This window comes from Elephantulus edwardii, unplaced genomic scaffold (assembly GCF_000299155.1).
Source record: "Elephantulus edwardii isolate Elephantulus edwardi_28Jun2011 unplaced genomic scaffold, EleEdw1.0 scaffold00157, whole genome shotgun sequence".
NCBI classification, from domain to species: domain Eukaryota; kingdom Metazoa; phylum Chordata; class Mammalia; order Macroscelidea; family Macroscelididae; genus Elephantulus; species Elephantulus edwardii.
The window spans coordinates 5,549,146-5,576,999 of NW_006399907.1; the positions used below are offsets into that span (position 1 = coordinate 5,549,146).

Here is a 27,854-nt window from a genome sequence, read left to right on the forward strand (position 1 = left end):
ATCAGTGGGTTTGGGGTACAGCCAAATCCTCGTTTCAGCTCTGAGGTCTACCAAGCACCCCTGTCTATCCTGTGTCCGGTCTGTACGGTTTCAGCTTCATTTTTCTAGTCCTAACTCACCAGCGCCAAGCGGAGTTCTCGCTGCGCGGGCTGAAGTGCTGCAGCTTCCCGGTAAATCTGCAGAGCCTCTTCATAACGGCCGGTGTTGTAATATAACGCCCCCAAAGGCGACAAAATCTCAGATTTGCGTGCCACCTGCAGGGCGCTGCGTGTTGAAAAAAAAAAAGCCAAGTTAACACTTTTTTTTTTTTACAGTAGGTACATTTTCAAAGTTTTAAACTTAAGCTTTGGAAGGGCTCTCAAAGTCTGAGATTCTGCTCCATTGTGGGTGTTGTTTTTTGGTGTGTTGTGTGTGTGTGTGCGTGCATGCGTGCATGCGCTTAAATTTTCTCTCTTTTGTTTGTGTGTTTAAATATCAAGATGAAGGGTTTAAACATGATCATGAAATCATGCTCTGGACATCAAAGTGTCCCCAGTGAGCTAGTGATATGGGAGCTAACTCTCCCTTTAGTGAGAAGAGACCAGTGCTGGTGCATAGATCTTTCAATTATTCCCAGTTTAATTGCTGTTATTTGTGTTTAGAAAACAATGGGCTAACTAAGGTGGGAATGTTGAATCAGTGCTTGGAGCTAACTAACAGGTCAAAACCCATTAGCTGGCATACCATTTATATGGCTATATTTTCCTCTTAGAAGATGTTATCATTATGTATTTTCAATTTGGAACTGACTCATAGCAGACCCTGCAGGAGGTTTTCAGAGGATGTAAATTACAAGATTTATCACAAGGTAAATCGTAAGATTGACCATCTCTATCTTAGGAACAACCGGTGGTTCTGAACCATGTGCCTTTGGGGTGGCAGTAGAACTCCTTATTACTAAGTCACCAGAGTGCAGTCTTTGAACATGGCAATGTGTGTTAGCAGAGTCAGCAACATCTGTTAGTATACCAAGAGAGGGTATGTTCCAATTAACTAAAAAAAAAAAAAAATAAAAAAAAAAAAGGCAAACTGTTATGCCTCTGAGCAACTTAAAAAGTCAAAAGAAGGAACCTTACCGTTTGTACCATTCTTCAGCCACACTGTTCTTTCCCAATGACCTATAGAGTCTCCCCAGATTTACCATGGCCACATGATGACTTGGGCTAAGTTTGATGGCCTGTTGGTAATGGATCACTGCTTTCTCTGGAGTGCCTGTAATCAGCGATGGATTAGTAAGAGGGGAACATCCTCTATGATTAAGCCTGAAATTGTCAATCTCTTGCTTTAGATCATTCTTCCTCATTATTACAGTTACAGCAGTGATTACGTTTATAAATCAGCTTGTATTTGACTTCTCTGTTTTGCTACCAAATTTTGAATATTTTCATTATTATTCCCACTGGCACAATAACTAGTAATAGTAACAACATCTAAAACCTATTACAAGTTGTCGTCAAGGATTTTTTGACCCCTGTCACAGATAAGTCTTGATACTATCAGTGACTTTTATTTACCTAAAATATTGCTGTTTCACTTCATACAATAGTTAGAATTGGTATTATTGAAAGAAAAACATCCTGAATCAATTTCTAAAGATCTGTCTGTTTCAATTACTATATTTAAAAGTGGTAAATGAGGCATTTCTTTAAATAAGCATATGCTAGTGGAATCTTAAAATCATTCATTATAAGTGATTTATTTAATGAGATTTTGAACATAACAACAAAAGCATTGCGAGTTACATATTCTAAAATGTGTGTATTCACATGAGCATACATGTTTCTTGCAAGTATCTGATATTGTTTAGTTGCCTTTTGATATAACTTGGGGTTTGAGAGACAGAAGGGTTAAGACTAGAACTAAAATGAAGTCTTTCTCAAATTTTCTCCAAAGGAGTTTCTTAGTGAAATTAAATTTAAGTGAATGAACAAACTTTAGGATAGTCTAGAGTTCTGAATGAAATGGAACCTTTCTTATCTACACAGCAATGTTTTCCAGTGAACATGCTTTGAATATACTTAGGAGGAGTTTGGAGAGATCTTACAAATTGATACTCAGGCCACTGGGAATGGGGCAGATTATGAAAGTACCAGAGAAAATTGAATAGTGGCAGCAGAGGAATGCTATGGAGTGGTCAGTGGGTGTCTTTTTTTGATGGAAGAAGCAGGTTACCTGTTATTGGAGAAGAACAAATAAGGGGCTTGATCATAAGAACTGAAGGTTTTTTTTCTAATTTCCATTTATGACAGGGAATTTGCCATTATGTTACTAAAAAACCAGCAGGTGGCACCAAACAACAATTTTACACACAAAACCAAAGTAAGTCTTCTCAGCATATTGGAGTAAAAATTGGTTTTCTTAAAAACATCAAGCTTCAAATATCCTGGAAAATTAAAACCCTTCCAAGCACTTAATATTGAAAAAAAATAATTAAAATGGAATTTTACTTCAGGGCGGCTAGTCAACAAGAACAAAGTGGTGCTTTTTATTACATTCAAATCATTCTTTTCATTATTTATATGCAGTCATTATATGCCAATAGTATCAAAGGCTTGCATAAATCATAAATAAAATAAAATCCCTGCTCAATAAAGCTTTTGCAGTAAGTAAGACAGAGTGAGTGCATTTTATTTAGTGCCTATCATACAGGAGCACTCTTTCACTTGTGGTAATAGCACTTCAGTGATGGACATTAAGTAAGGGACAGTGAAACAATCTGGAGACTTTTATCAATGGTGGAAAAGCCTCGTCCTCACACCATGACTAGATTTAGTTGCAGGCTCTTATACAGGAATTCTTTATCATCTGTTTGTTTCAAGTTTGTATAAACGATATTCAAAGAAGGTTGCAGCTCATTAAATCATCAAGGCGATTTCTTGCCACTTGAGTTTTCCTTAGAGAAATGATTATGTGAGCTGGGAAGACTGGACTAAGTGTGAAGTTTTAAAGTATTCACAACCCCAAGGGACAATGTGTCTGTCAACAGTGCGTACTTCCTGCCAAGCCCAGGGAATTGACTATCTGAGGCATTATTTGGATTACTGCCATTCTGTTTGACAGATAGTATCATCTAATCTCAACACAAGACATTCTCTTGAATTTTGCTCACCAGTATCAACTAAAAAAACTCCATAGTTGTTATGCAAATCTGAGCTGTCTGGACAGTTCTTTATTCCAGCTTGGTAAATCTCCTCAGCTTCCTTGTATCTTTCCTTTAAAAAGAGGAAAGGAAAATAAACTGGAAGTTAAAACAATAGTAAAATCAATAATAGCAAAAACAAAAAAAGGAGAAAGAGTTATCATAACTTTGCTTGAATTAGAGTCACTATTAAGTGTGGACAAATATCTTAACCTTGATTTATGCTATCAAGGGCTAACACAACACCTAATATTATCAAACTTTCAAAGGTGGTGCTCCGGCTGATGGCAGGGAGGCCTAGGGAATGTGGCTCAGCTGCTTTTGCATACACAGCTAACCATCTTTACTATGTTCTATTTTATTGGGGGATGTTTTGAAGGGGGAAGAGCTGATCAGGGTAGAGTTGGACCTTATCCTTTCCTAACTTGAAACACTTCTATTGTCACCAAAGGGTTTGCTTCTTCCCTCAACCAATCTGTCCCCTTCAAAGGTATACTCTTCCTCTTAAATGTGCGGTGCTTGCTAAGATCAGTTGACCTACCTTCTGCGGACTATCATCTAAATGTTCTGGTCTTCTACACTCTGAAGTTTCAAAAGCCTATCACCTATAGTCCTATTTTATACTACTTGGCCCATTCTATCTTGTACTAGATTATTACTACACTCATTGGATCTCTATGAATTTATTTCAAGACGGTGCAGCCATGCTTAGAGGCAAAGTTGGTTGAGACTTTGTCTCACATATTTTGGGCACGTTGTTAGGAGGAACCAGGCCTTGGAAAAGGACACTACGCTTGGAATAGCAGAGGCTATCTAATGAGAGGGAGACTTCAATGGGATAGACTGACACATAGCAGAGATTGTGAGAATAGTACAGTATCGACCAAGGTTTTGATCTGTTCTTCACAGGGTTGCTACGTGTTAATGCCCATTCAACAGCACTTAACATAACACAACAAACTCAGTCAATCTTTTCCTGTCAAGGTATTATTTTCTAATAATGAAGGCAAGGGTCAGAATTCTAACCTAGATGGAGCATTGTAGCAAAACTAGAAACTCAAACTCACTGCTGTGGAGTTGGAACTAACTCACAGGTGTTTTTGAGACAGAAAATCACATAGGAGGAGACTGTCCATCTTTTTCCCTTGAAGCTGCTGGCAGACTTGAGGCACCAGAGAGGCCTTTCCGTTAGCAGAACAACTCTCTGTGGATAAAGCTGTTAGACTGGGTATCTTAATTGCTCCTTGAATCAACTGGTGAATTTGTTTAAGGTATTATCACTTGCACTTAGCCAAAGAAACAAAATTTATATTTTAAAGACTACAGCTTAGAGTGGAGTCAACCTCCTTACTGAAATATTTGTTTTCCATTTTAAGGATTTTAACTAGAATTGACTGATTGACATTCAATGACACCACCATTACATAAAAATATTTACATAGTGTGCTTTAAAAAATGCTGCCTTAGTCAAGCTGTATCAGGAGACAAGGAATTAATGTTTGGCTAAGAATGATTTTAAAACTGTGTGAAATATGTGATTTGACATCTCCTTGCAATTTGTCTTTTCTTCAACTGCATTCTCTTTGATGTGCAAGCTCATGTTTTAAAAAGCAAATAAATCTTGGACGTTTGTGCATTTTCTCCTTACATACTGTGTGTACTCCATTTCATGAAATGCAATTATCTCAATAAAACATTGTCTTTTTCTAACAAAGTATTAGTCTGGTGTTTGCACTACGACAGTCTCTTTCTAGTATCTATAATCTTCTTAAGGACTTTTTGCAAAGCATTAATGTACATTGCTGCTCTATCATATTATGATTTAACTCACAGGGAAGGGAGGGAGGGAAATAGGGAGAGAAGGAGGGAGGGAGGGGGGAAGAGGGAGAGGGGGAGAGAGAGAGATTCCTTGCTACCAATTTATTTCTTGCAATACTCTAGACAAGATGACCAACCAATTTACTTTCATAATTATTTGTACCATGACTGTAATACCTTGGCCATTCCAACCACCTCTTATTCTTCAGCAAGGCATTTAAGTTTTGAGCCACAGACTTGTTCACAGAATCAGAGCAGGATTCATGCCATATAAAATGTACAACAGTGAAAAGTGCAAGCAGAAATGTGCTCATTTGCTACAGCTCCATGTTATGACCTGTGTTCAACAGATAGGTTTTCACTCATTTGCACCTACAGCTCACCCAAGTCAAGATGAAACCTGACATATCCAACTTAATTTTCCTCAAACAGAAAATCTCACTCTGCTGGAAGATTGTGGTGTGAAGCCTGGCTTCTCACATTAATTCACGATCTACTTATAAGCACTTTACTAATCCTGTATCAACTTTTAGCGCAAAGGTTTTTTAACCATCATCTGAGATCATTTTATATTTTCCCTAATATAGAAATCAAAATCTAATAATAAAAAATGTGCCATTTTCCACCATGAAGTCTATTTTCCAAGGACTGGCCTCTGACATGCTGGGAAAGGTAAAGGGTCCGAGGAAGAAGACCCTCAACAGGAGGGACTGGCACAGGATTGTAATGATGGAGTCAAGTAAAGCAATCATCAGGACAGAGCAGGACAGGGCAAGGTTCAGATGAGTTGTTTACAGGGTTGCCATCAGTCATAGTCAACTCTTTGGTTTAACCAAAGATTTAACCAATCACCTATGTTAATACAAATTAGCTTCCTAGTACTATCCCTCCTTACAACATGACCAAAGTATGTCAGATGAAGCCCCAGAATCCTTGCCTCCAAGGAGCAGCCTGGTTTAACCCTCTCCGGGATGAATCTGTTTGTTTTCTTGGCAGGTCAATACTCTTCTCCAGCACCACAGCTCAAAGGCATCAATTATTCTTCTATCCTCCTTAGTCACTGTCCAACTCTCTGATGCATAACAAGTGATAGCAAAGACCATGGCCTGTATCAGATGCACCTTAGTCTCCAGAGTGACACCATTGCTCTTTAGTACTTTGGAGAGGTCCCTTTGGATATGTTGTAAGGAGGGACAGGTCCTTGGAGAGAGACATGCTTGGGAGGGTGGAGGGACAGCACAAGAGGGGAAGGTCCTCTATGAGGTGGATTGATTCAGTGACTGGGTTAATCAGGATGGGTGTGTTGGAGGCAGTGTGATTGGCCCAGGATAGAGCAGGGTTTAGGGCTGTTGTACATAGGGTCGTTATGAGTCAGAAGCGACTCAACAGCACACAACAACAACAATAGTACTGTCCCTAAGATTAGGAAAAATTAGTGTAAAGCACACAGCAACATTTTCTTTTATATGCCCTGGTGATGGCTATCTTCTGTAACATTAATTTGTAACAAAGTACTGTCACTGAGCATTTATCCAAAAACAATAAAAGGGAATGCAGAGCAACAATAAAATGACAATTTCTCAGATGTCATCATCTTACTCCTGTGAGTAAAATGTGTTCTATGTTCTTTTTTAGTGCTAATTAAAAAGCCAAGAAGTCAGAAGCTGATTTGACCCAGGATGGTAAGTGATACTTAGCCCTCTGTTGAATGACCAATGCCATCTCTTTTTGAGTACCAAGTAGAAACATCATGCAGTTTGAATATGGCAACTTTCATTCTCTTAATTTATGAAAACAATATTCCAGAAAAGATGGATATCCAAGTTTCTGATAAGTATGCATCCAATTCAACACATTGTTATACTTAAAAAAAGGAGATTAATATAAGTCTTAGATTATTTCCCTTTTAGCAATATACAGTAAGAGGTTGATCATACATCATAATGAATTACATAAATCAATTATAATTAATGTTATAAAACAAAATGCTTATGAATGATTGAATAAAAAGATCTGTAAACTTGAACTCAAATTAAAAAAACCCCACAACAATATGTTCTCTTTTAAGCTATTACATAAATAAAATACTTTATAACGTTATGAGACAGTGAAGGTCATTTTGTATGTGTGAGAATCAGTTAACACATAGAGAGTACCACTGAGTATATTTATTTATTTATGTATTCACCACACATTTTTCACAATGGCTTTAGGAAGTAAGATACAAACATGATACAATGGGTTCCATTCTTGGCTATATGGAAATGAAGATCTATGTTTTGTTATTTGTGTGATGGTGCTTAATGTCTCTGTTCCAATCAACATTCTTGGCACCAGGAGTCAGGAAATCAAAGACAAATTGCACTGGGAAAATCTGCTGTCAGGAACCTCTCCAGAATACTGAGACTAAGGATAACCTGATCCAGGCCATGGTCTTAGCAATTACTTACATCAGAAAGCTAGCTGGACAATGATTAAAGATGACAGAAGAAGAATCAATACCTTTTAGTTATGGTGCTGGAGAAGAGTCTTGAACATACCATGGACTACAAGAAAAATCAAATAGATTTGTCTTGGAGAGGGTGAAACTTTCTCCTTGGAAGCTAGGATTTTGAAGCTCTGCCTCACATACTTTGGGTATGTGGCCAGGAAGAACCAATCCTTGGAGAAGGACATAATGCTCAGAAGGGTGGAGGGACAGCAGAGGAGAGGAAGACCCCAGATGAGATGGATTGATACAGTAACTGGGGGGGCAATAGGGGTAGGTGTGTCTGAGTGAGTGAGACTGGCTCAGGACAGGGCAGGCTTCAGATCTGCTATACATTGGGTTGCTATGAGTCACAGGTGACTTGATAGCACTTAACAACAATGACAACAACAACATGTTCCAATTGTAAGGACTTTTAGTTGCGTAGTCTATAGATAGTTACACTGCTAGTCTATAAACGGTGCCTCTCATGCTGATTCAAATCCACAAGCTGTTCTATGGGAAAAAAGCAGGCAGTATCCTCCTGTGCAATTTATTGCCTCTGAAAACCCACTAGAGGAATCATTGTATCAAGAAGAACTGATTGACACTGAAAAAATTCAGGAAGTACCATACGAACAGGAACCAATGATAATTAAGGAAGAAGTGGAAGCTGTACTGAAGGCACGGGTGAAAACTAAGGCCCCAGGAATCAATGGGATACCAACTGACTTGTTTCAATTAACAGAAGCAGCTCTGGATGCGTTCACCTGTCTGGCAGGAAATATGGAGGACAGCCGTCTGGCCAACGGACTGGGAGAGGTCCATATTTGTTCTTATTCCCAAGCAAGGTGATATAATACAATGTGGAAACTATCAAACAATATCATTAATATACAAGCAAAATACTGCTGAAGATCATTAAAAAGTGGCTAGAACAGTACATAGATAGGGAACTGTGAGAAGTTCAAGCAGGATTTAGAAGAGGCTGTGGCACCAAGGATATCACTGCTGATGTCAGATAGATCCTGGCTGAAAGCAAAGAATACCAGAAAACATTTGTGTTTTATTGGCCATGCACAGACATTTGACTGCAGACCATAACAAGTTATGGCTAACACTGAAAGAATGGGAATCCCAGAGCACTTAACTGTGCTCATGTGAAACCTACACCTAGACAAGTAGCCTGTTGTGCAAACAGAGCAAAGGAACACTACACATCTTAAAATTAAGATAGGAGTGCATCAGGATTGTATTCTCTCTCCATATCTATTCAGTCTGTAGGCTGAGCAAATTATTCAAGAAGCTGGACTCTATGAAGAGGAATGTGGCATCAAGATTGGAGGGAGACTCATCAATAACCTCTGTTATGCAGATGATTCAACCTTGCTTGCTGAAAGTGAGGACTTGAAGCACTTATTGCAGAAGATCAAAGAATACAGCCTTCAATATGGATTTCATTTCAATGTCAAGAAAACAAAGATTGTTACCACTGGACCAACAGGTAACATCAGGATGGATGTTTCTAAGGAAGCCTATAAAAAATTATTACCTTAAAGGCAAGGTGTGCCTGATCCAGGCCATGGTCTTTGCAATTATATGCCATGCATCAGAAAGCTGGACAATGACCAGGGATGATAGAAGGAGAACTGATGCCTTTGAGCTGTGGTGCTAGAGATGAGTACTGAATATATCATGGCCTGCTAGGAGAACAAACAGGCTCAGCCTTGAGAGGGTAAAACCAGGCTGCTCCTTGGAGGCAAGGGTTCTGAAGCTTCGTCTGACATACTTTGGACATGTTGCAAGGAGGGACCAGGCCTTGCCAAGGGATGCCATGCTTGGGAGGGTGGAGAGACAAGGGTGCAAGAGAAGACCCTGGATGAGATGGATTGATTCAGTGACTAGGGTAATGGGGGCAAGTGTGTTAGAGACAGTAAGGTTGGCTCAGGATAGAGCAGGGTTCAGAGCTGTTGTAAACAGGGTCACTATGAGTTGCAGGCAACTAGACGGCACATAACAACAACAGAGGTAATATCCAGGGATCCCTGGTGGCACAGTACATAGGGAATTGTGCAGTTAACCCAGAGGCTGTGTTGCTCTGGCATTTTAAATCCACTGTGGCTCTGCAAGAGAAAGAGGGGCAATCTCCTGCTGTGTGATTTATATTCTTGGAAACCCAGTATTAATTAGGTCAGAAGGTACAGATTTGATGGCAATGAGTTTGAGGTTTTTGTTTTCAAGTTTTTAATAGGCAATTATGAGGAAAGATGACTTGAGATCTACAAAACTAGATAATCAACTCCTGAAAATTCCAAGTGCTAGGTTACTATTTGACCAGTGTTTGTGTTTTACAAATAATTACCAGCAATGTTTGCAAAGGATCAAATTCTCTATTTCATAAGGCACTTCTCCTCTAAACAATACCTTCCTAAGTTTTTGGTAAAAGTTTACAGTGTAAGTTATTGTGTTGTTATGTGCTGTCAAGTCACCAGTGACCCATGGTGATCCTGTGTACAATAGCTCTGAAGTCTGTCTTGTCCTGAGCGAGCCACAATGACTCCGAAACACCTACCCTCAATGCCCCAGTTACGGTATCAATACATCTCATTCGGGTCTTCCTCTCCTGTGCTGTCCCTCCAACCTTCCAACATGATGTCCTTCTCCAAGACTGGTCCCTTCTGGCCACGTGCCCAAAGTATGTGAGATGGAGCTTCAAAAGCCTTCAAAGAGAAACTTGGTTTCACCATCTCCAGATCTATTTGTTTTCTTGGTGGTTAGGTTCCCATTTAATAAGTATAACACATATTGTTCAGGGACATTGGTTACTTTTTTTTTTTAGTTTTAACATTTTGAGTAATTCCCTTCTGGACATTCTACTTTCCAGTGATCTTGTTTGCTGAGCATACCCATTCATTTTTCGATTTAGAGTAACTTTTGACCATCTAGCTCATGTATATGACTTTTTAAAGCTGTATATTATTTTCTGGTAATATTGTTTTATGTGACAAACCTGTTATTTGACTAAAAAGTGCCCTCAGGCAGGAGTTACAGTTCATGTTTTTCTTGAATAAGCCTTGAAATTTTAGGATTTTGAGTTCTGCTCCACATTTTACTACCCTCCTATCAGGGAAGTGTGGAGAATGAACTGCACCATTCTGACACTGTCAGGGGTGACATCAAAATGACTCTCGGGTACACTATGGTGAAAGGCAGGCTGGCACCCTCAGAAGGACTGACAAGGCCGCGACACCTCTAGGGCTGGTGTTAGGTGTCACTCAGTGTGATCACTCACCACCATCACCTCCTCAGTCCCTATCTAGTATCACCCCCCAGTCTGACTGTGAGCAGATGGGCCATGATACCTGCCATAGAGGAGAAAGGGTTGTGAAAAGGTGCAGTGGGCAAGGCCATGAGGCACAGTGCTTGGACCAGCGTGGATCTGGGGGAGGACTGCTCAGTCCTTCGGGAGTGGACGGGTGAGTGGGTTTGCTGACCGGCCTCACGCATCTGGGGAGTAACACATGTTAACACAGTAGGTGACAAGAACCTTAGTGACCCCACTGATAAACAATCTGCCCATTGTGGCTCTGATCAGAATGGTATCTGGGCAATATCTAGTTCTTTGCTCTGAGGGTAGATGAGGCCATGGTCCATGTAGAATGTTAATAGTGTAAACTAGTTTCTTCTCAGTCTTTTTGGTTTCTTTCCTTCTTTTTTGCTCTGAGTAAGAAAAGAGGAGTATCTTAGATCGCTGCTTGCAATATTTTAAGTTTGCAAATGCTAATCACCAAGTATTCTAGTTTGAAACCCAGAAATTCAATCACACTAGGAACATGGTTAGGTCTAAGAATTATCTGCAGTTATGATGCCTATATATTTTAAAATATAGATGTTATATACGGCTACAAGCATATATGCACACATACATACACATATATACACACACATGCGTAGACACACAAACACATATGCATACGTACATTTGCAACCATGTTGTTGTTACTGATTGTCTTCAAGTCGAGCACTACTCATAGCAACCCTATAAACAAAAGGCCTGAATCCCCTCTAAAACTACTGACGTTTATCAAACCTCATAGTTTCCAGAGGCAAGTTGTTTAGTAAGTGAGTGGATGCCACTCCTGCTTCCAAACATGTCATAGAATATTAGTGGTTAAGTTGCCTGTGATGCATAGCAACCCTATATACAACAGCTTTGACCCTTCCCTATCCTGAGCCAGTCTCACTAATTCTGACATACTAACTAACCTTCACTGCCCCAGTTACTGTATCAATCCATCTCAGCTGGGGTCTTCCTCTCGTGCTCTGTCCATCCACCCTTCCGAGCATGATGTCCTTCTATTGGATATGTGCCCAAAGTGAGGCGGAGCTACAAAATCCTAGTCTTCTAGGAGAGACTTGGTTTCACCCTCTCCAAGACAGACCTGTTTGTTTTCTTGGCAGTCCATGGTATGCTCAAGACTCATACCCAGCACCACAACTTGACGGCATCTAGTCTTCTCATCTTAAGTCAGTGTTCAACTTTTTGACGCATAACAAGTGAGAAAACCATGACCTGGATTAGGCACATCTTTTTATCTAGACTGACACTGTTGCTCTTCAACACTCTGGAGAGGCCCATGACAGCAGATTTTCCCAATGTACATAATCTTTTGATTTCCTGACTGCTGGCATTAAGAGTGTTGATTGTGGATCCGAGCAAGCTGTAATTGCTAACAACCTCAATCTCTTCTCCATCTATCATGGTGCTGCCAATTGGCCCAGTGGTGAGACTCTTCTTGAGCCTGAGCTTCAAACTATAATGAAGACTACAGTCCTTGACCTTTTGCAGCAAGCGCTCATGTCCTCTTCAGTTTCAGCAAAGTTGTGCCATCTGCCTATGATAGGTTGATAATGAGTCCCCCTCCAATCTTGATGCCAAATTACTCATCACTTTAAAGAGGTCCTTCATAGCAGACTCTCACATGTAACACATCTTTTGACTTCTGGACTGCTGATATCCTAGATGTTGACTGTGAACTGCTGACAACTTCAATGTGTTGTCAGATTATTATGATGTTGCCTATTGGTTCAGTGGTGAGGATTTCTGTTTTCTTGTTGTTGAGATGTAATCCATTTTGCAGGCTGTAGTCTGATCTTCTGTAGTGAGTACTTCAAGTCCTCTTCACTTTCTGCAAGCAAAATCATGTTAGCTACATAACATAGTGCTGAGTCTTCCTCTGTTCCTAATGCCCCATTCTTCTTCATACAGTCAAGCTTCTCAAATTATGTGGTTAGCTTGCCTATAGACTGTTGCTAACCCTCAAGCCAAATATGACTCACAGTGACCCTATGAACAATAGATCGGCTCTATCTTGCACCACCGTCAAGATCTCCGTGCTGTTCAAGTCCACTGTTGTACTCACTGTGTCAATTCATTTCACTGAGGGTCTTCCTAGGTACAGGGAAGGGATACCACTTTGACACACACCTTTTCTGGTTTTATGCTTATAATATCCCTTTGTTCTATGCAAACAACTACTTCTTGGTCTATACACAAGTTTCACATGAGCAGATAATATAGAGTTTTAGTAGACCAACAGGGTACTAGATGTTGTTAAGTGTCGTCGATTTGCAGGCGACTCATAGCGACCCTATGAAGGAGAGTCCTCGACGCTTCGGTGCCTTTCATCCTCTCTCCAGGTTCATAGGGTTTCCGGAGACAAGCTATTATGTAAGTGGATGCCACTCCTCCTTCCAAGGGTACCAGATAACTCTGTATAAAGAAGTATTTTTGGAAATAAAGAAAGAATACCTCTGGCATTAAAAAAAAGCAAAGTATCTCTTCAACAAGTTATTTCCCAAGCACCATCCAGATGCCAAGCACATAGTGAAGTCCAGAAGAGTGCACACAGCAAACATATTCTCAGTGCCCACAGACTCTCTATGGGGATTCAGATTAGGAGGCATGCCACTGCTGTGAGGTCTTGAAGGGAGCACAAGGAAACGACAAGTGCCCCTAGATCAGAGGCATGACAGAGACTCTCTGCCTGTCCTCGTCTAATGCCTGAGGACACTGGTGGTCATTATCTTCAGCAACTCAGGAGCACGAAGAAGTGCGTTTGGGGGGAAGAGGGATATAGGTCTGTGGACACTTAAGACAAAAGGAATAAAGTTATTTTCTCACTTCCTAACTTCCTGAAATTGAATTAATGATGAAAAATCACTTTTGTGTAATTATGTATTTCCTGATTTCATTTTCCGCACTTTCTTGATGCACCAATATAGGCAAAGAGATCACCTTTCTTGTCCACAACTTTTCACTGTAATTTCTAGGTTTATGAGCTGGGTTTCCACTAAAATTGCAATTTTTGGAGTCCAAAGAAGTAGTGGGATTTAAAAGATCACTCGTGTCAGAAACAAGCAATCACATCCCTGTAACCTTGGTAGCCCCAAGGACAGTGTCAAGATTATGACTCTGACAAATGTCTTCAATATCTGTCTTGCTTTTCCTCTCCCCTGACTCTTAAATTTCAAGGAATGATTAATTCTTCATATTAAAAAACACAGGAGACATACCTGGAAGGTGTTTATTTAAAATAAATTCTACCTTCACTGAAAGGGCAATGCATTTATCTCAGAAAATGCAGCATATTAATCTCCAAAGCTCAGTCTGAAGCACTCATTTTCATTTAACTCATTTGGCTCAATGTTCTGAACTAAGCCTACTCATTTCTGGTCTCTACTGACTTGAGAGTTCCAGAGGAAATGGACATAAACTATTTATAGGCCCATTTTAATTAAAAATGCTTGGGACCCAGAGAATTGTCTGACAAATAATCCTTTCTGCTGTACACCAGGGCCCCAACCAACTGCTGTCACAGCACAGACTGGTCTTCTAGGACTGCTGGGGAACAGTGGGTAGCCTTCAGACATGGGCTCATCTGCACATTCAAAATCATCTTCACTGGACTGCAAAGAATGAGCCCTGAGGGAGATGTAACGGAGTCAACCAATCCTATTATTGGCAAAGGCTGTGGGGAGTTGAGTTGCTAACCCAAAGTGGAGTGTCTCTGGCAGTTAGTCCATTAGGGCCTCCGCTGGAGAAAACAGAGCCTCCTTCTGTCCTGATTTTACAGCCTTGGAAACCTGGTGAGGATCCTTATAAGTTGGACCCACTAGACAACATTGAACTTGTGATTTTATCATCCTTCAACCTAGTGTGACTTCTCCTTCACGAAGGGAAACCTGTCCTGAAGAGGTGATGGACTGTGGATAATCTGCTCTGCCTCCTAGGCCGACTGACATCTAGAACATATACTTTGTGGTTCAGGTGGCAGCAATCTGGAGAATGGATGAGATACCAATGAACGTGCCATGAATTGTAAACTTCTTGGTTTGATACTCCTGTACCCTGAAAATTACACAGAGCACTCAAGAGTTTTGTTTGTGTGGGATACATTCGACACTATTTATAGAGATGAAGGTGGGCTAATAGTTTAAGACATTTATTCATTCTTGTAATCACATAAATTAACAGAAACAATACATTTATATGGAAAAATAATCCTTCTCAAAGGAAAATAGAGAAAAATGGCAGTATATTCTGCAAATGTTTTTTTTAATGAATAAGAATAAATGACTTGATTTTCCTCTTTGCTTCTGTGCACAATCTGTATTGGGATGTTGTTTTGTGTGGATTAGGTGAGGAAAGCTCAATTTCGTACAAACATTTCATTAAAGGTGAGAGTACTTGTGGACAGATAAATCATTTGTGGAAATTCTCCAAAGAACTCCTTGCTATCTAAGCAGACATTACTATTATCTGACCCTGAAGTTGAGTTTTCTGAGGTTGGAAACTGCATGGGAGGAGAGATTGCCCGTGTTTCTCCTGCAAAGCCGATGGGTGTGTTTGTACTGCCGCTGGAATAGGACTTAAACACCAGAACATCATGAAGAGTCTAAAAAACTATAGGATCATAAGAAAGTAAGAATGAAAGCTACAATTTACTTCTTAGGACTCTTAGAGTATTTTAAAGACCAGAAATGTAATTCTTCACAGTTCTGGAGTCCAAAAGTTCTTTGTTGGTAGCCTTTGGAGTTACTTGGGATCTCCTGACTAAGGTTGTGTCTCTTTGTGCCTATTCTAGTCTTCCTTAAAAAAAAAAAAAAAAAAAAACCCCCCCCCCCCGCATCCCTTCAAACAATGAGTCTTTGTGCCTATTCTAGTCTTCTTTAAAAAATAAATACAACCCCCCTCCACATCCCTTCAAATAATTAGATCCTAATATCACCCTATACAACAGAGTCCTTATTAACATGTTATTGAGAGCCTCTATTAACATAGTGAAAGAAAAATTCTATTTCCAAATAAGCAGGAACATAGTTACAACAAATATAAAGGGGTAGGGCCTTCAATACATTTTGGAAGGTATAATTAAAATAATAACAGCTCAATTCAATTAATAGTCTCAATAGTACTTTCTATTTGTTATAACTGTAAAATATCAAGGAGAAGGATATTTTTGTTTTGATTGTTGTTGACATTGAGTAGATTCTGACTCATAGCCACTCCATGTGACAGTATAATGGCTCCATGGAGTTTTCTTGTATGTTATCGCTGCAGGAGCAGATTGCCAGGTCTTTCTTCCTGGGGTTGCTGGATGGGTTGGAACAGTCACCATTTCAGTTAGAAGGGAACCATTAGCCATGGCTAGAACTTTTCTTCTAGATTACAAATTCAATAAAAACAAAAGCTGCACACTTTGCTACTTTAGAAGTCTTTAGTGTTTGGTGGTCTATAAGTCATTCAATGCGTAAATCAATACATTTTAAAAATAAAGCTTAGTTCAAATTGACTTGGTCATATACACACTAATATGACTAGAAGAATCTATCCTCAAAATGACATTTGTTAAAGGATAGAATCTGAATTTGGAGCATTTTAATCTTTAGCTATATGTCTAATTTATATTCTATTGTTCCAATTTTCTTTTTATTCATACCTGAGATATCATATCCCAAAATACATGAAAAGAAAAAATATTTTAAGAACTAGCAATTTAATGAATTGAGGTTTTCAATAGGTTATAAACCTGGAGCTAGTAATAATTTACAGTAAAGCAATACTAACTTCTACTCCTTTTACTGCCAGTGCAATGAAGCTGTATAATCTATGGCAAGACTGAAAAGCTAGCTAGAAATGTTTGTGGGCTTGTAAATGTTTACAATCCTATCTGGAAAGCTGGAACTGAGCCAGTTCTAATAGAGAACTAGAGAAGACAAGAAAAGCCAAAGAATATTTCCACTTTTAATACAAGAGTATATTTTCAGTTTACTTCTTTGCTATAGTTGACACAGAAGGGCATCAGCTTTGTGTTGAATGCTGTTATACATAATTTCCATGACAACTTACTGTCCTTGAAGTTCCCTTACATGTCTCTTTTCATTCCCATCTCATTAACTATGGCCCATAAATATGGTTCACTCCTGGGATTCCAGCATCATACAACTGAAAGAGCAGAATTGATGCCTTTGAGCTGTGGTGCTGGAGAAGAATACGGAATATATCATGGACTAGGGAATATACATATACATGGGCTAGGAGAACAAACAAGTTCATCCTGAAGACGGTAAAGCCGGGCTGCTCCTTGGAAGCAAAGATTCTGAAGCTCCGTTTGATACTTTGGACATGTTGCAAGAAGGGACCAGTCTTTGGAGAAAGATGTCATGTTTGGGAGGGTGGAGGGACAGGGCAAGAGAGGAAGACCTTCTATGAGATGGACAGATTCGGTGACTGAGGTAATGAGGGTGGGTGTGTAGGAGACATAGAGATTAGCACAGGACAGAGCAGGGTTTACGGCTGTTGTACACAGGGTCGCTATAAGTCGCAGGCGATTCAACAGCAACATCAACAGTGGGTGAGGAGTTGAGAAATCAGCTTCTAGTCCTGGTTCTGCTGCGAGCAATTTTTTGCGACTTTAGGCAGTCACTTAATTATGCATACCTCAGAGTCTAATCTGTGAAATGAGAAGGTTACAAATGATACTTTGAACCTCATCTTCCTATACTATTTTTCAATCCCTCCCTTGACTCCTTGAGAAGTTAGCTGCTCCACCTATTGTTTTACTTCTAAGGGGGTGGGGGGAATCCTAAACCTTTCTCTCCACTCCCAATTCCATTTAAATGTTCCACTAACAACCATGATTTAAAGGTTTATAAACTGCTGGTGGCAGAGAAAATGGCTATCACTCTTTGGGAAAGCAATCTCCTCACATATCTTAAGAGCCATAATATATGTTCATACTCTTTGATACTACGATTCTACTTTTAGGGCTCTATCAAACAGAAATTATTCCAAGCATGGTTTTTTAAAAGTTACAGGGAGGAAAAAGTTCACTGCCATGTAAAAAAAAAAAAAGATAAGAGATAAACTACAGAAAGTGTATTATCATGTAAGTGAAATGCATCAATTTTATAAACAGCAAAGCTGCCATTAAAATACTTAACCTTTTCAAGATTCAGTGATTTTGTTTTTATTTTTGTTGTTGATGAAACCAAGTACGTATAGTAATGGAAAGAAGAAATTTTGAATGTAATGAAGACAAGAAGGCTATGTGAATTTTTATACAGTTCTCACTCTCAGATTCACTGCCATTGAGTCAGAGCCAGAAGTGACGCACAGGTGACCTTCCAGTGGGTTTCAAAGGCTGTAAATCATACAGAAGGAGACTGTTGGGTGGGATCCTTGGATGAACCCTGTTCCTCCAGAGTCACAGTGCTAAAGGCTCCCACCAGATGGCAGCATATACTAAAACTGTGAAAATGACCCATGAACCACCCCACCTCTCTCTACCAGCCCTGCTCCAATCTAGTTGCTTCCATTACTCCACTGAGTTGATTCCCATAGGGTTTCGTAGGCTGTAAATCTTAAGGGTAACCCACCGCCTCTTTTCTGCCAAATGATTGGTAAGTATGAACCACTGACCTCTTGGTTAGCAGCTGAATTCTTTAACTACTATGCAGCAGGGCTCGTCCACTAAACCTCAACAATGGAAAACATAGGTGGGCATTCTAAGCACTATGGGTCACAGAAAGGTTAAGAAGGTTATTTAATTTAACAATCTCAAGACATATAAAATAATACACAGTATAATGGCAAGTGGATGGAAAGTAGGATAAAAATAATACATGAAATTAAGTATAAAACATAAATATATGGAAAAAATCCCAAATGGCACATTAAAAACATAATTAATATTGTTTGTTCTCAGAAACTCTATTATTGTATACATTATTTTCTCAGAATTTTCAAACTTTTAAAGATATCTTCCCATTGCTTGGGAGCGTCTGTGGGGTGGCCTGGCTGGTAAGGAGTTGTTCTGCCACCAAAGCAGGAGAAAGATAAGCTATTGCCTCCCATGTGACCTACAGCTTCTGAAAATCAGCTCTAGGTCAGCGATGGATCAGTTCCTCCTTGAGGCAAGAAGATGTTGTGTAAGTGGAATACCCAAATTGGCTTTCTTTCTTTCCTAATACTTTCCCTTTCCTGGTTCTCTCAATAAAGATGGCCAAAAAAGAATCAATGCCTCCGAGCTGTGGTTCTAGAAAATAGTACCAAACATACCATGGATGGCCAAAAGAACAAATAGGTCTGTCCTGAAAAGGGTGAAACCAGGTTGATTCTTGGAGGCAAATGTTTTGAAGTTTTATCTCACAAACTTTATACATGTTGTCAGGAGAGACTAGTGCTTGGAGAATGATATCATGCTTGGGAGGTTAGAGGGTCAGTAGAGGAGAGGAAGACCCTGGATGAGATGGACTGACACAGTAACTGTGGCAATGGGGTCAGGTGTGTCAGAGACAGTGAGGTTAGCCAAGGACAGGACAAGGTTCAGAGCCATTGTTCACAGAATCGTTCTGAGCTTAGTCGACTTGATGGCACATAACAACAACTGCAACAGGAGAGACCACATCTTTTTAGACCTTGAAGGTCCCTTAGGCAGTGTTCTTATTTTACTGTTTTCCGCCTCCTTCTCTCATTAAAACACAAATCGTTATTAAATACAAAGAATTTTCCACAATCTATCCATTGCTACAATTATGTCCTGAAATAAGACTGTCAACATTAATAACAGAAAGTGCTCAAAGCTCCTTCCAAAATATTCCTCACATTTCTACAAGTATCTTCTATGTCATATATTTGAAAATATTCTCAAACACTTGTGCTCCTTATTATCTTTTAATTTTGAATGTGAATTCCATGAAAAAAGTAAAATACCAACTCATCATTGTTAAGTTGGAAGAGACTCATAGCTGACTCTCCATGAAGTTTCTGAGGCTATAAAATTCAGAGAGAGAGAGTGCTCATCTTTCCTGTATGGGCTCTGGTGGATTCAAACTCCCAAGAGAGGCTCAGTCTTTGAATTAGCTTTGTATTATCTCCCTATGGACTAGGTAGGTCACCAGAGCTCAATATCCTCCAATATATAATTTATTTAAAATTTACTAACATTTATTTCCAAATGTCCCCTTCTCCAGGGTTCTATTTGGCTTTACTTATGAACCATGTCCTCCAACAGAGAACAAAACTGACTACTAGTGACAGGGAAATCCTACAAAAATCACTACTCACTATACACTTTTCCAAGCATGACGCCCTTCTCCAAAGACTAGCCCCTCCTAACCACACGCCCAAAGTGTGTCAGACAGAGTGCCTCCAAGGATTACCATGGTTTCACTTTCCCCAGGACAGACCTGTTTGCTCTCTTGGCAGTCCATGGCACATTCAGTATTCTTCCACAAGACCAAAACTCAAAGGCATCAATTCTTCTGTCATCCTTACTTATTGCTCAACTTCCAGATGCACAGAAAACAACTGACTAAGATCAGGCAAAACCTTGGTCTTTGAATTGAACGATGCCATGGGCAAAATAGTGAATGTTTCAGGCAGCATCAAAAGAAGACAGAACGAATACACAGAGTCACTGTATCAAAAAGAACAGTCTGACAAAAACCATTTCAGATAATAGCATATAATCAGAAACCAAGAGGACTAAAGGAAGATGTTCAAGCTGCAGTGATGGCATTGATATCCGTCCCCTCCCCCAAAGGCCTCAGGAATTGATGGAATATCAACTGACATATTCCAAAGGACAGATGAAGCCATGGATGTGTTCACTAGGCTGTACCAAGAAATCTGGAGTGCAGCTACTTGGCCAACTAATTGGAAGAGATCCATATTCATTTCTAGTCCCAAATAATGATCCAAGACAGATTTGTTTGTTCTTTTGGCAGTCCTCTTCACAAACCTTGTAATTTGAAGGCACTGGTTCTTCTTTTGTCATCTTTATTCACTATACAACTTTCAGTTTCATGCATAGGTTTCACATGAGCATATTCTTTCCAATGTTATCCATAATTGTTCATGAAACATGCAGTCAAGTCCCTTTGTATAGTCAATAAAACACGAGTAAATATCTTTCTGGTATTCTTTGATTTCAGGCAAGCGGAGCTAGCTTATAATAGAAATCAAATTTAATACCAGTATGCAGATAGTCTTGGGTAATATACAGGTTTATACAAATACAGCACAAGGCTTTCTATGTGATATTGATCTCATCCACTTTTTTAAAAAACCAAAGATGTAAATAAATGAACTATAAGTCGTTCTTTGCCAACAGAAATATCTAGGGGAAAACCCAACCTGACTGCTGTCAAGTTGGAATAGACTCATAGCAAAGTTGATGGAGGTAGTGGGTTTCTAAGGCTGTAAATTTCATAAAAGAAGACTGTTGATCTTCTCCAGGATAACTAGCAGATCGGCAATGCCAGAGAGCCCTGGCCTTTGGTTAGCAGCAGCCTTTGATCAGCAGTGCAAATCCCTATAGACTACATCATCATTGAATGGCAAAAGGAAAGATTCAAGAGTGTCAGAAAATGTGAGTTTTCAAGCTGATATAAAGAAGGAAAAATTAGAGAGAGAGAAATAAGCACAAATTATTTCAGTTAGGTTGTCCACTCCACTAGCCTGCAACATGACAAAATGAGTAAGGCCTGGATTAACAAACATTTACCTGTTCTGTTTTGTTTTTTAAATAAAATTTTTAATTTTAATTTTAATGAAGTTTGCAGAAAATTTGGCTTTTCATTCATTCTTTGTTGCACATATTGCTTCCTCGTTCTCCCCCAGTTCACTTTCTTTTTTTAAAATACTCATCCATTGTTGTCCAATTTCCTCCTTTCTCCTATTCCCTCCCTGAGTCCACTTTGCAATATACTTATCTCTTATTCTGAGCTTTCATCAGACATTTAATGCCTAATAATATATTACTTTTAAATAGTTTTTTCCTTCATCTATTCCAAAGCAGCACTGGTTATTTATCCACTCTTTTCCTACTCTCTTCCTACCCCTCATGTCAGTCCTGCTTTATAACAGTGGTATTATACAGTATTTCCCCTTTTGTGAATGAGATATTTCACTCAGCATAATGTCCTGCTGGGTCACTCATGTTGTATAAAGTTTTATGAGTTCATTGTTTTTTAGTGCTGCATAGTATTCAATTGTGTGAATACACCACAGCATTTCAGTTCATTCACTTGTGGATGGGCAGTTGGGTTGCTTCCATCTTTTTGGTATTGTGAATAATGCAGCAATAAACATGGGTGTGCATACATCTATTTGGATAGCGGTTCTGGCTGCTCTAAGGTACACTTCCAGTAGTGGAATTGCTGGGTCAAGTAGTATTTCTATTTCCAACTTTTTGAGAACGCACCAGACTGCCTTCCATAGTGGCTAGACAATTTTACACTCCCACAAACAGTGAATAAGGGTTCCAATCTCTTCACAACTTCACCAAAGTTTACTGTTTGCTACTTTGTTGAACTATGCTATTGTTGCTGGGGTGAGATGATATCTTAGAGTTGTTTTTATTGTGTCTCTGATAGCTAAGATTTTGAACACTTATCCATATTTGTTTGCCATCTGAATGTTTTCTTTGGTGAAGTGTCTGTTCATATCCTGTGCCCATTTTTGTGATTGAGTGTTACCTTTTTTCTTATTGAAGTGTGCGAATATCCCATAAATTTTAGATATGAGTCCCTCATCAGGTATGTAATTTCCAAACACTTCTCCCCCAGTCTGTGGCTTTCCTTTTTACCCTGTTGGAGAAGTTTTTTGATGTGCACACGAATGTCAACTGCCTCTAGCGCTCATCTGAACAGAGTATCAAGGAGATTCAATAGTAGTATTCTTTTTAAGGTGCATTTTAATAGGTACACAAGACTTGTAGCCAAAAAAGGAGGTGTTTTTAATTTACCCTGAATTTATCAAACTATAAAGAAGAAGTCTGGGGAAGCCAGATTTTATTAGAGAGCGCATGGAAAATTCAGAGGCTATGTGAAGCAACATTATCAGAAGGGAAAACATTTGGAAACAAGGATCAGTAAGAAACAAGTTGAAAAGAATAGAATTAGCTTAGAAGAGAGAGGACGATTAGAGAAGAAACAAAACAACTGCGCTTCTAAGCTGTGCATAACAAGGTCTCAGGTGGAAGCCGACGAGGTCCAACAGGTGCAAATTAGAAGAAAATTGATTTCAGCTCAGTGGTGAGAAGAGTTCCCTATCATTCCACGAGCCCCAAGTAGAATGTGTTTCTTCCTGTAACGGTGAGATGCTGCCTCTTTGGAAGTGTTCACTCTGACATGTGGAGTAATGATTTTTGCATTTGTCCTAGGCTGGCTGGAGAAAAGAGAGAAAACAGGGCCTGTCTTCAGGTCCACAAATCACACGCACAGCAAGCATGGACAGATGCACACGGACAGATGGCAACGCTGCAGGATGACCTGCTAAGTGAGAGCGTGTTCACAAGTGTGCCACAGGCTGACCACAGCTTGTAAACACTATTTTTGTGTATTGTGGGTGTATGAAAGAGATTAATTTGCTCCCAAAAAACATGAAGCCAAATGAATTTTCCTGTCGGTGCCTTACATGTGTTTCTGAAGCACTCATTTGATTACTGAAGAATTCAAAACATGATAAGATGCTGAGCATCAGAAAAGGCGGAAGCAGTCCCACTTTATGTCACTAGTTGCTCTTTTTGATGTTAAAATCAGTTGTCCAAAGGAGCAGAAGAAAGACTCTTTCAAATCATTCAATTGGTATTCGTGTATCTCATAACATCTTCCATTCACATTGACAGCAAGAATGAATGGCCCAAGATGTGACCCTCTGGCTTTAAGGGAAAAAAAAAAAAAAAAAGATGGCTTTACTGTTTTTCTTTAAGAAGGTTCACAACTTCAGACTTCAGTTATGGGAAATGCAGGGCCTTCACCTCAATTTGCCACTGCATCTTATAAAAATTAAATTTATTATTTAATTTACCTTCAATATAACATCTGATAGTTTGTCAAGTCTGAATTCTGCTCATAGAGCCATTGGTCAGGCCCACCTCTGCTAATTAGGTTAAATGTCAGCTCCGAGGTGGCCAGCCAATGCTCGGGTTCCACGGACAATGTGGATAAAGCATGTGAGGAGCCGCTGAGGGGGGTTCTCACTTTCCCTGTACAGCCCTTCTCATACAGACTGCCGAGGAGCCGTGAGCCCTGAGAACACCTCACTCACAGCAAGGACAAGAGCCTTCCTGCGGGCCACATGGGAACTTTCTCACCAGGTTTTTACAGTGCTGCCTCCCTGCCACATTTTACACCCGGACCACACAGTTACACTCAAAACAATGCCCATGGACAACTGTGGTGACACTTAAAACAATGATTCAACACAGCATTGCTGTCTCAGACATGGCTGCAGTCTGGCTAAAACTGCTAATTGTATATAAAGCACATTTCAGTTTAGCACAAATCTGCCTGATGAGTATAACATAACACAACACACTGCAGTCCCTGACATAGTTCTCAAACATAACTATGAAAAATGTTGATGACATCTTTTTTTAAAGTTCCACCTTCTGTAAAATGTATCAATCGTAAATAAATTGCAAATATACAGCCAACTGGGCTCAAATAAATTTCGAGATTACTATTTTGAAAGGCTGTTGGGTTAAAATGATTACCATAGTCCATGCTAATGAAAGGACAGGAGATTCAAGTCCACCAAGAAGCACATCAGAAGAAAGGCCTGTTACTTTATGTCCAAAAGACTCTGCTTTTGAAAACTTGATGGATCAACATTCTACCCTGACATATGTGAGGCCTCACTGAGTCAGAATCAACTCGATGGCAATGTTTTATGTGCGTTTCTTAAACATGTTGATGATTTAAGACTAGTAACTTGATATTAACTTGGAATCTAATTTAGAAAAGAAGTACGATTACAATTTTATGTTACTTGTTAGGGCAAATAATTTTTAATACTATGAACATCTTATATAGAAATATTAGCATTAAGTACAGAGGGGCTTTAAATTATTTATTATTATTATTCAACAAGTGACTAGCATTTTATTTATGTTAAAAGAGAGTTTTAGACAGTTTTAAAAAGCTAGAGCCAAAAAAGAAAGTGAAAATAATTTCATGTACTCATTTATTGCTATTGAGTTGGAACTAATTAAAAAATGATCTCAGTAAATGGGAGAGGGATTCCCATCTTTCTCCCTCAAAGTAGCTAGTGGATTCAAACTGCCTACCTTTAGATAAACAGTGCAACTCCTTACCCCCAAGTCCACCAGAGCTCTTTCTGAAAATAATTTTGTATTATTTATTAATTTCCAGATTTGCAGATTGAGGCTTAGAGAAATAAGGTCTTCTTTGTCCAAGTCTAGGCATTAGTTACCTACTGAGAAGTGAGGTCCAGAACGAGGTCGCACAGGGTGCTGCCAAATGTTAGTCGCTCACTTCAGTCATGGAAGCTTAAGTTATAGTAAACATATGGCTTAGATAGTAGGAAGTGGACATATAAGGAGAGGGTTTTGTAAAAGGGCGGTGCCACTTAAAGAAGTATTAGCAAGGAGTATTGTGGTATTAGCAAGGAGAGTAAGCTTGAAACATTGAGTCAATTCTAAATTTAAGATTGTTGTTTGTTGTTATGTGCTGTCAAGTCACCTGTGACTCATAGTGGCTCTACGTCCAACAGTTCTGAAGCCTGCCCTGTCCTGAGCCAGTATCACTGACTCTGGTACACCTACCCCCAATGCCCTAGTCACTGTATCAGTCTATCTCATCCTGGGCCTTCCTCTCCTCGCTGTCCTCCACCCTTCCAAGCATGATGTCCTTCTTTAAGGATCTGTCCTTCCTGGTCCATGCCCAAAATATGTGAGATGGAGCTTCAAAATCCTAGTTTCCAAGGAGAAACTTGGTTTTACTTTCTCCAAGACATACGTATTTGTGTTCTTGGCAGTCTATGGTATGTTCAAGACTCTTCTCGAGCACCACAATTCAAAGGCATCAATTCTTCTATCCTTTTTAGTCATTATCCAGCTCTGTGGTGCAGAACAAGTAATCGTGAAGACCATGGACTGGATCAGGCACATCTTCGTTTCTAGACTGACAATGGTGCCACTTAGTACTCTGGAAAGGTCCCTGACAGCAGATTTAAATTAGGGATTATAGATTTGAGATTATAAATTAAGAGATAAAAGTGCATGATTTGTTTACATGTTGATGAATGTGCCAGTAAACATTAGAAGCTCAGAAGAAGGGTTGAGGGGGAGGAGTACTGAAGGTGAATTGAATCCTGAAGAATGAAATGGATTGAGAAAGAGAGAAAGAATAATGGCTTTCATGTCATTACATGAATGTGGAACAAGTGGAATAGATTAGAATTTTACTCATAACTGTAAGAGGCTTTATCAAATTAGAACAGTGTTATCATTGATATTAGAGAAGAGAGACTGTCGTTTGCCCTAGGGTGATTTTCATTAAAAAGAGCAACTACACATTTATTATCTTGTCTATATGTGCAGGCTGGATTTAGAAGAGGTCGTGGTACTAGGGATATTATAGCTAATGTTAGATGGATCTTGGCAGAAAGCAAAGAATACCAGAAGAATGTCTATCTGTGCTTCATTGACTTTGCAAAGGCTTTTGACTGTATGGATCACAACAAGCTGTAGCTGACTCTGAGAAGAATGAGAATCCCAGAACATTTGATTGTGCTAATGCAAAACCTATACTTGGACCAAGAGGCAGTCCTCAGAACAGAGCAAGGAGACACTACATGGTTCAAAATCAAGAAGGGAGTTCATCAGGGATGTATTCTGTCTCCATACTTTTTCAATTTGTATCCAGAATGCAGAACATATCATCTGAGGCTCTGGGCTATACAAAGAGGAATTTGGCATCAGGATTGGTGGAAGAATCATCAACAACCTCCATTATGCAGATGACACAACCCCGCTTGCTGGAACTGAGGAGGACCTGAAGCGCTTCTTGCATAACATCAAGGACTGCAGCTTCCTATATGGACTGAAGCTCAACATCAAGAAAACAAAGATTCTCACCACTGGGCCAATTAGCAGCATCAGTATGGATGGTGAAGAGATTGAGATAGTTAACAGTTTTAGCTTACTTGGCTCCACAATCAACACTCTTGGTAACAGCAGCCAGGAAATCAAGAGAAGAACTGCAATTGGGAAAATCAGCTATGAGGGACCTCTCAAGAGTACTGAAGAGCAATATCAGACTTGAGACTAAGGTGTACCTGATCTGGGCTATAGTCTTTGCAATTGCATGCTATGCATCAGAGTGTTGGACAGTGAATAGGGTTGATAGAAAGAGAACTGATGCCTTTGAGCTGTGGTGCTGGAGACGAGTGTTGAATATACCACAGACTGCTAGGAGAACAAACGGGTTTGTCCTGGAGAAGGTGAAGCCAGAATCCTCCTTGGAGTCAAGGATTCGGAAGCTTTGTCTGACATACTTTGGGCATGTTGCAAGGAGGGACTTGTCCTTGGAGAGGGCAGAATGGAAGGGCGGTGAAGGAGAGGAAGACCTTTGATGGGATGGATCGATTCTGTGACTGGAGCGGTAGGAATAAGTGTGTTTGAGATGACAAGGTTGGCACAGGATAGAGCAGAGTTTAGAGCTCTTGTACATAGGGTCGCTATGAGTTGCAAGCGACTCGATGGCACATAACAACAACAACTATGTGAACTGGGTGGGGGGAAGGTATGAACTTGGTACTAATAACTGTTTCTATCATTGTTATTAAGTCATGAACAACTTAACCCTCCAGCACATTTGCAGAGCCTATAGGTTGTTTACTGGGAGACTGTCCATCTTTCTCCTGAAGAGTCACTGGTGGATTCAAACAACCAGAGTGGTGTCACCTTTGAGTTAGCAGTTCCACTCTTGCAGATGACACCACCAGAGGTCTCTAAAGAGAGGAAGACCTTCAATGAGACAGACTGACACGGCAATTGCAACAACGTGCTTGAGCGT

At 39.7% G+C, this 27,854-nt stretch overlaps 1 protein-coding gene across 2 annotated transcripts in view; it reads right to left on the reverse strand.

The window, feature by feature from the left end:
• TMTC1 (transmembrane and tetratricopeptide repeat containing 1) overlaps nt 1-27,854 on the reverse strand; it is a 477,484-nt gene that overhangs the window by 14,903 nt on the left and 434,727 nt on the right. Inside the window, exons 12-15 of one of the 2 annotated variants that reach the window (XM_006895074.1) lie at nt 12,415-12,426; nt 3,149-3,239; nt 1,116-1,251; nt 120-264 (exon numbers count right to left, since the gene is read on the reverse strand). In XM_006895074.1, the coding sequence (XP_006895136.1) occupies nt 120-264; nt 1,116-1,251; nt 3,149-3,239; nt 12,415-12,426 (384 nt within the window). Of the gene's footprint in view, nt 1-119; nt 265-1,115; nt 1,252-3,148; nt 3,252-12,414; nt 12,427-27,854 lie in introns of both variants that reach the window. The other variant, XM_006895075.1, reaches the window with a different exon arrangement.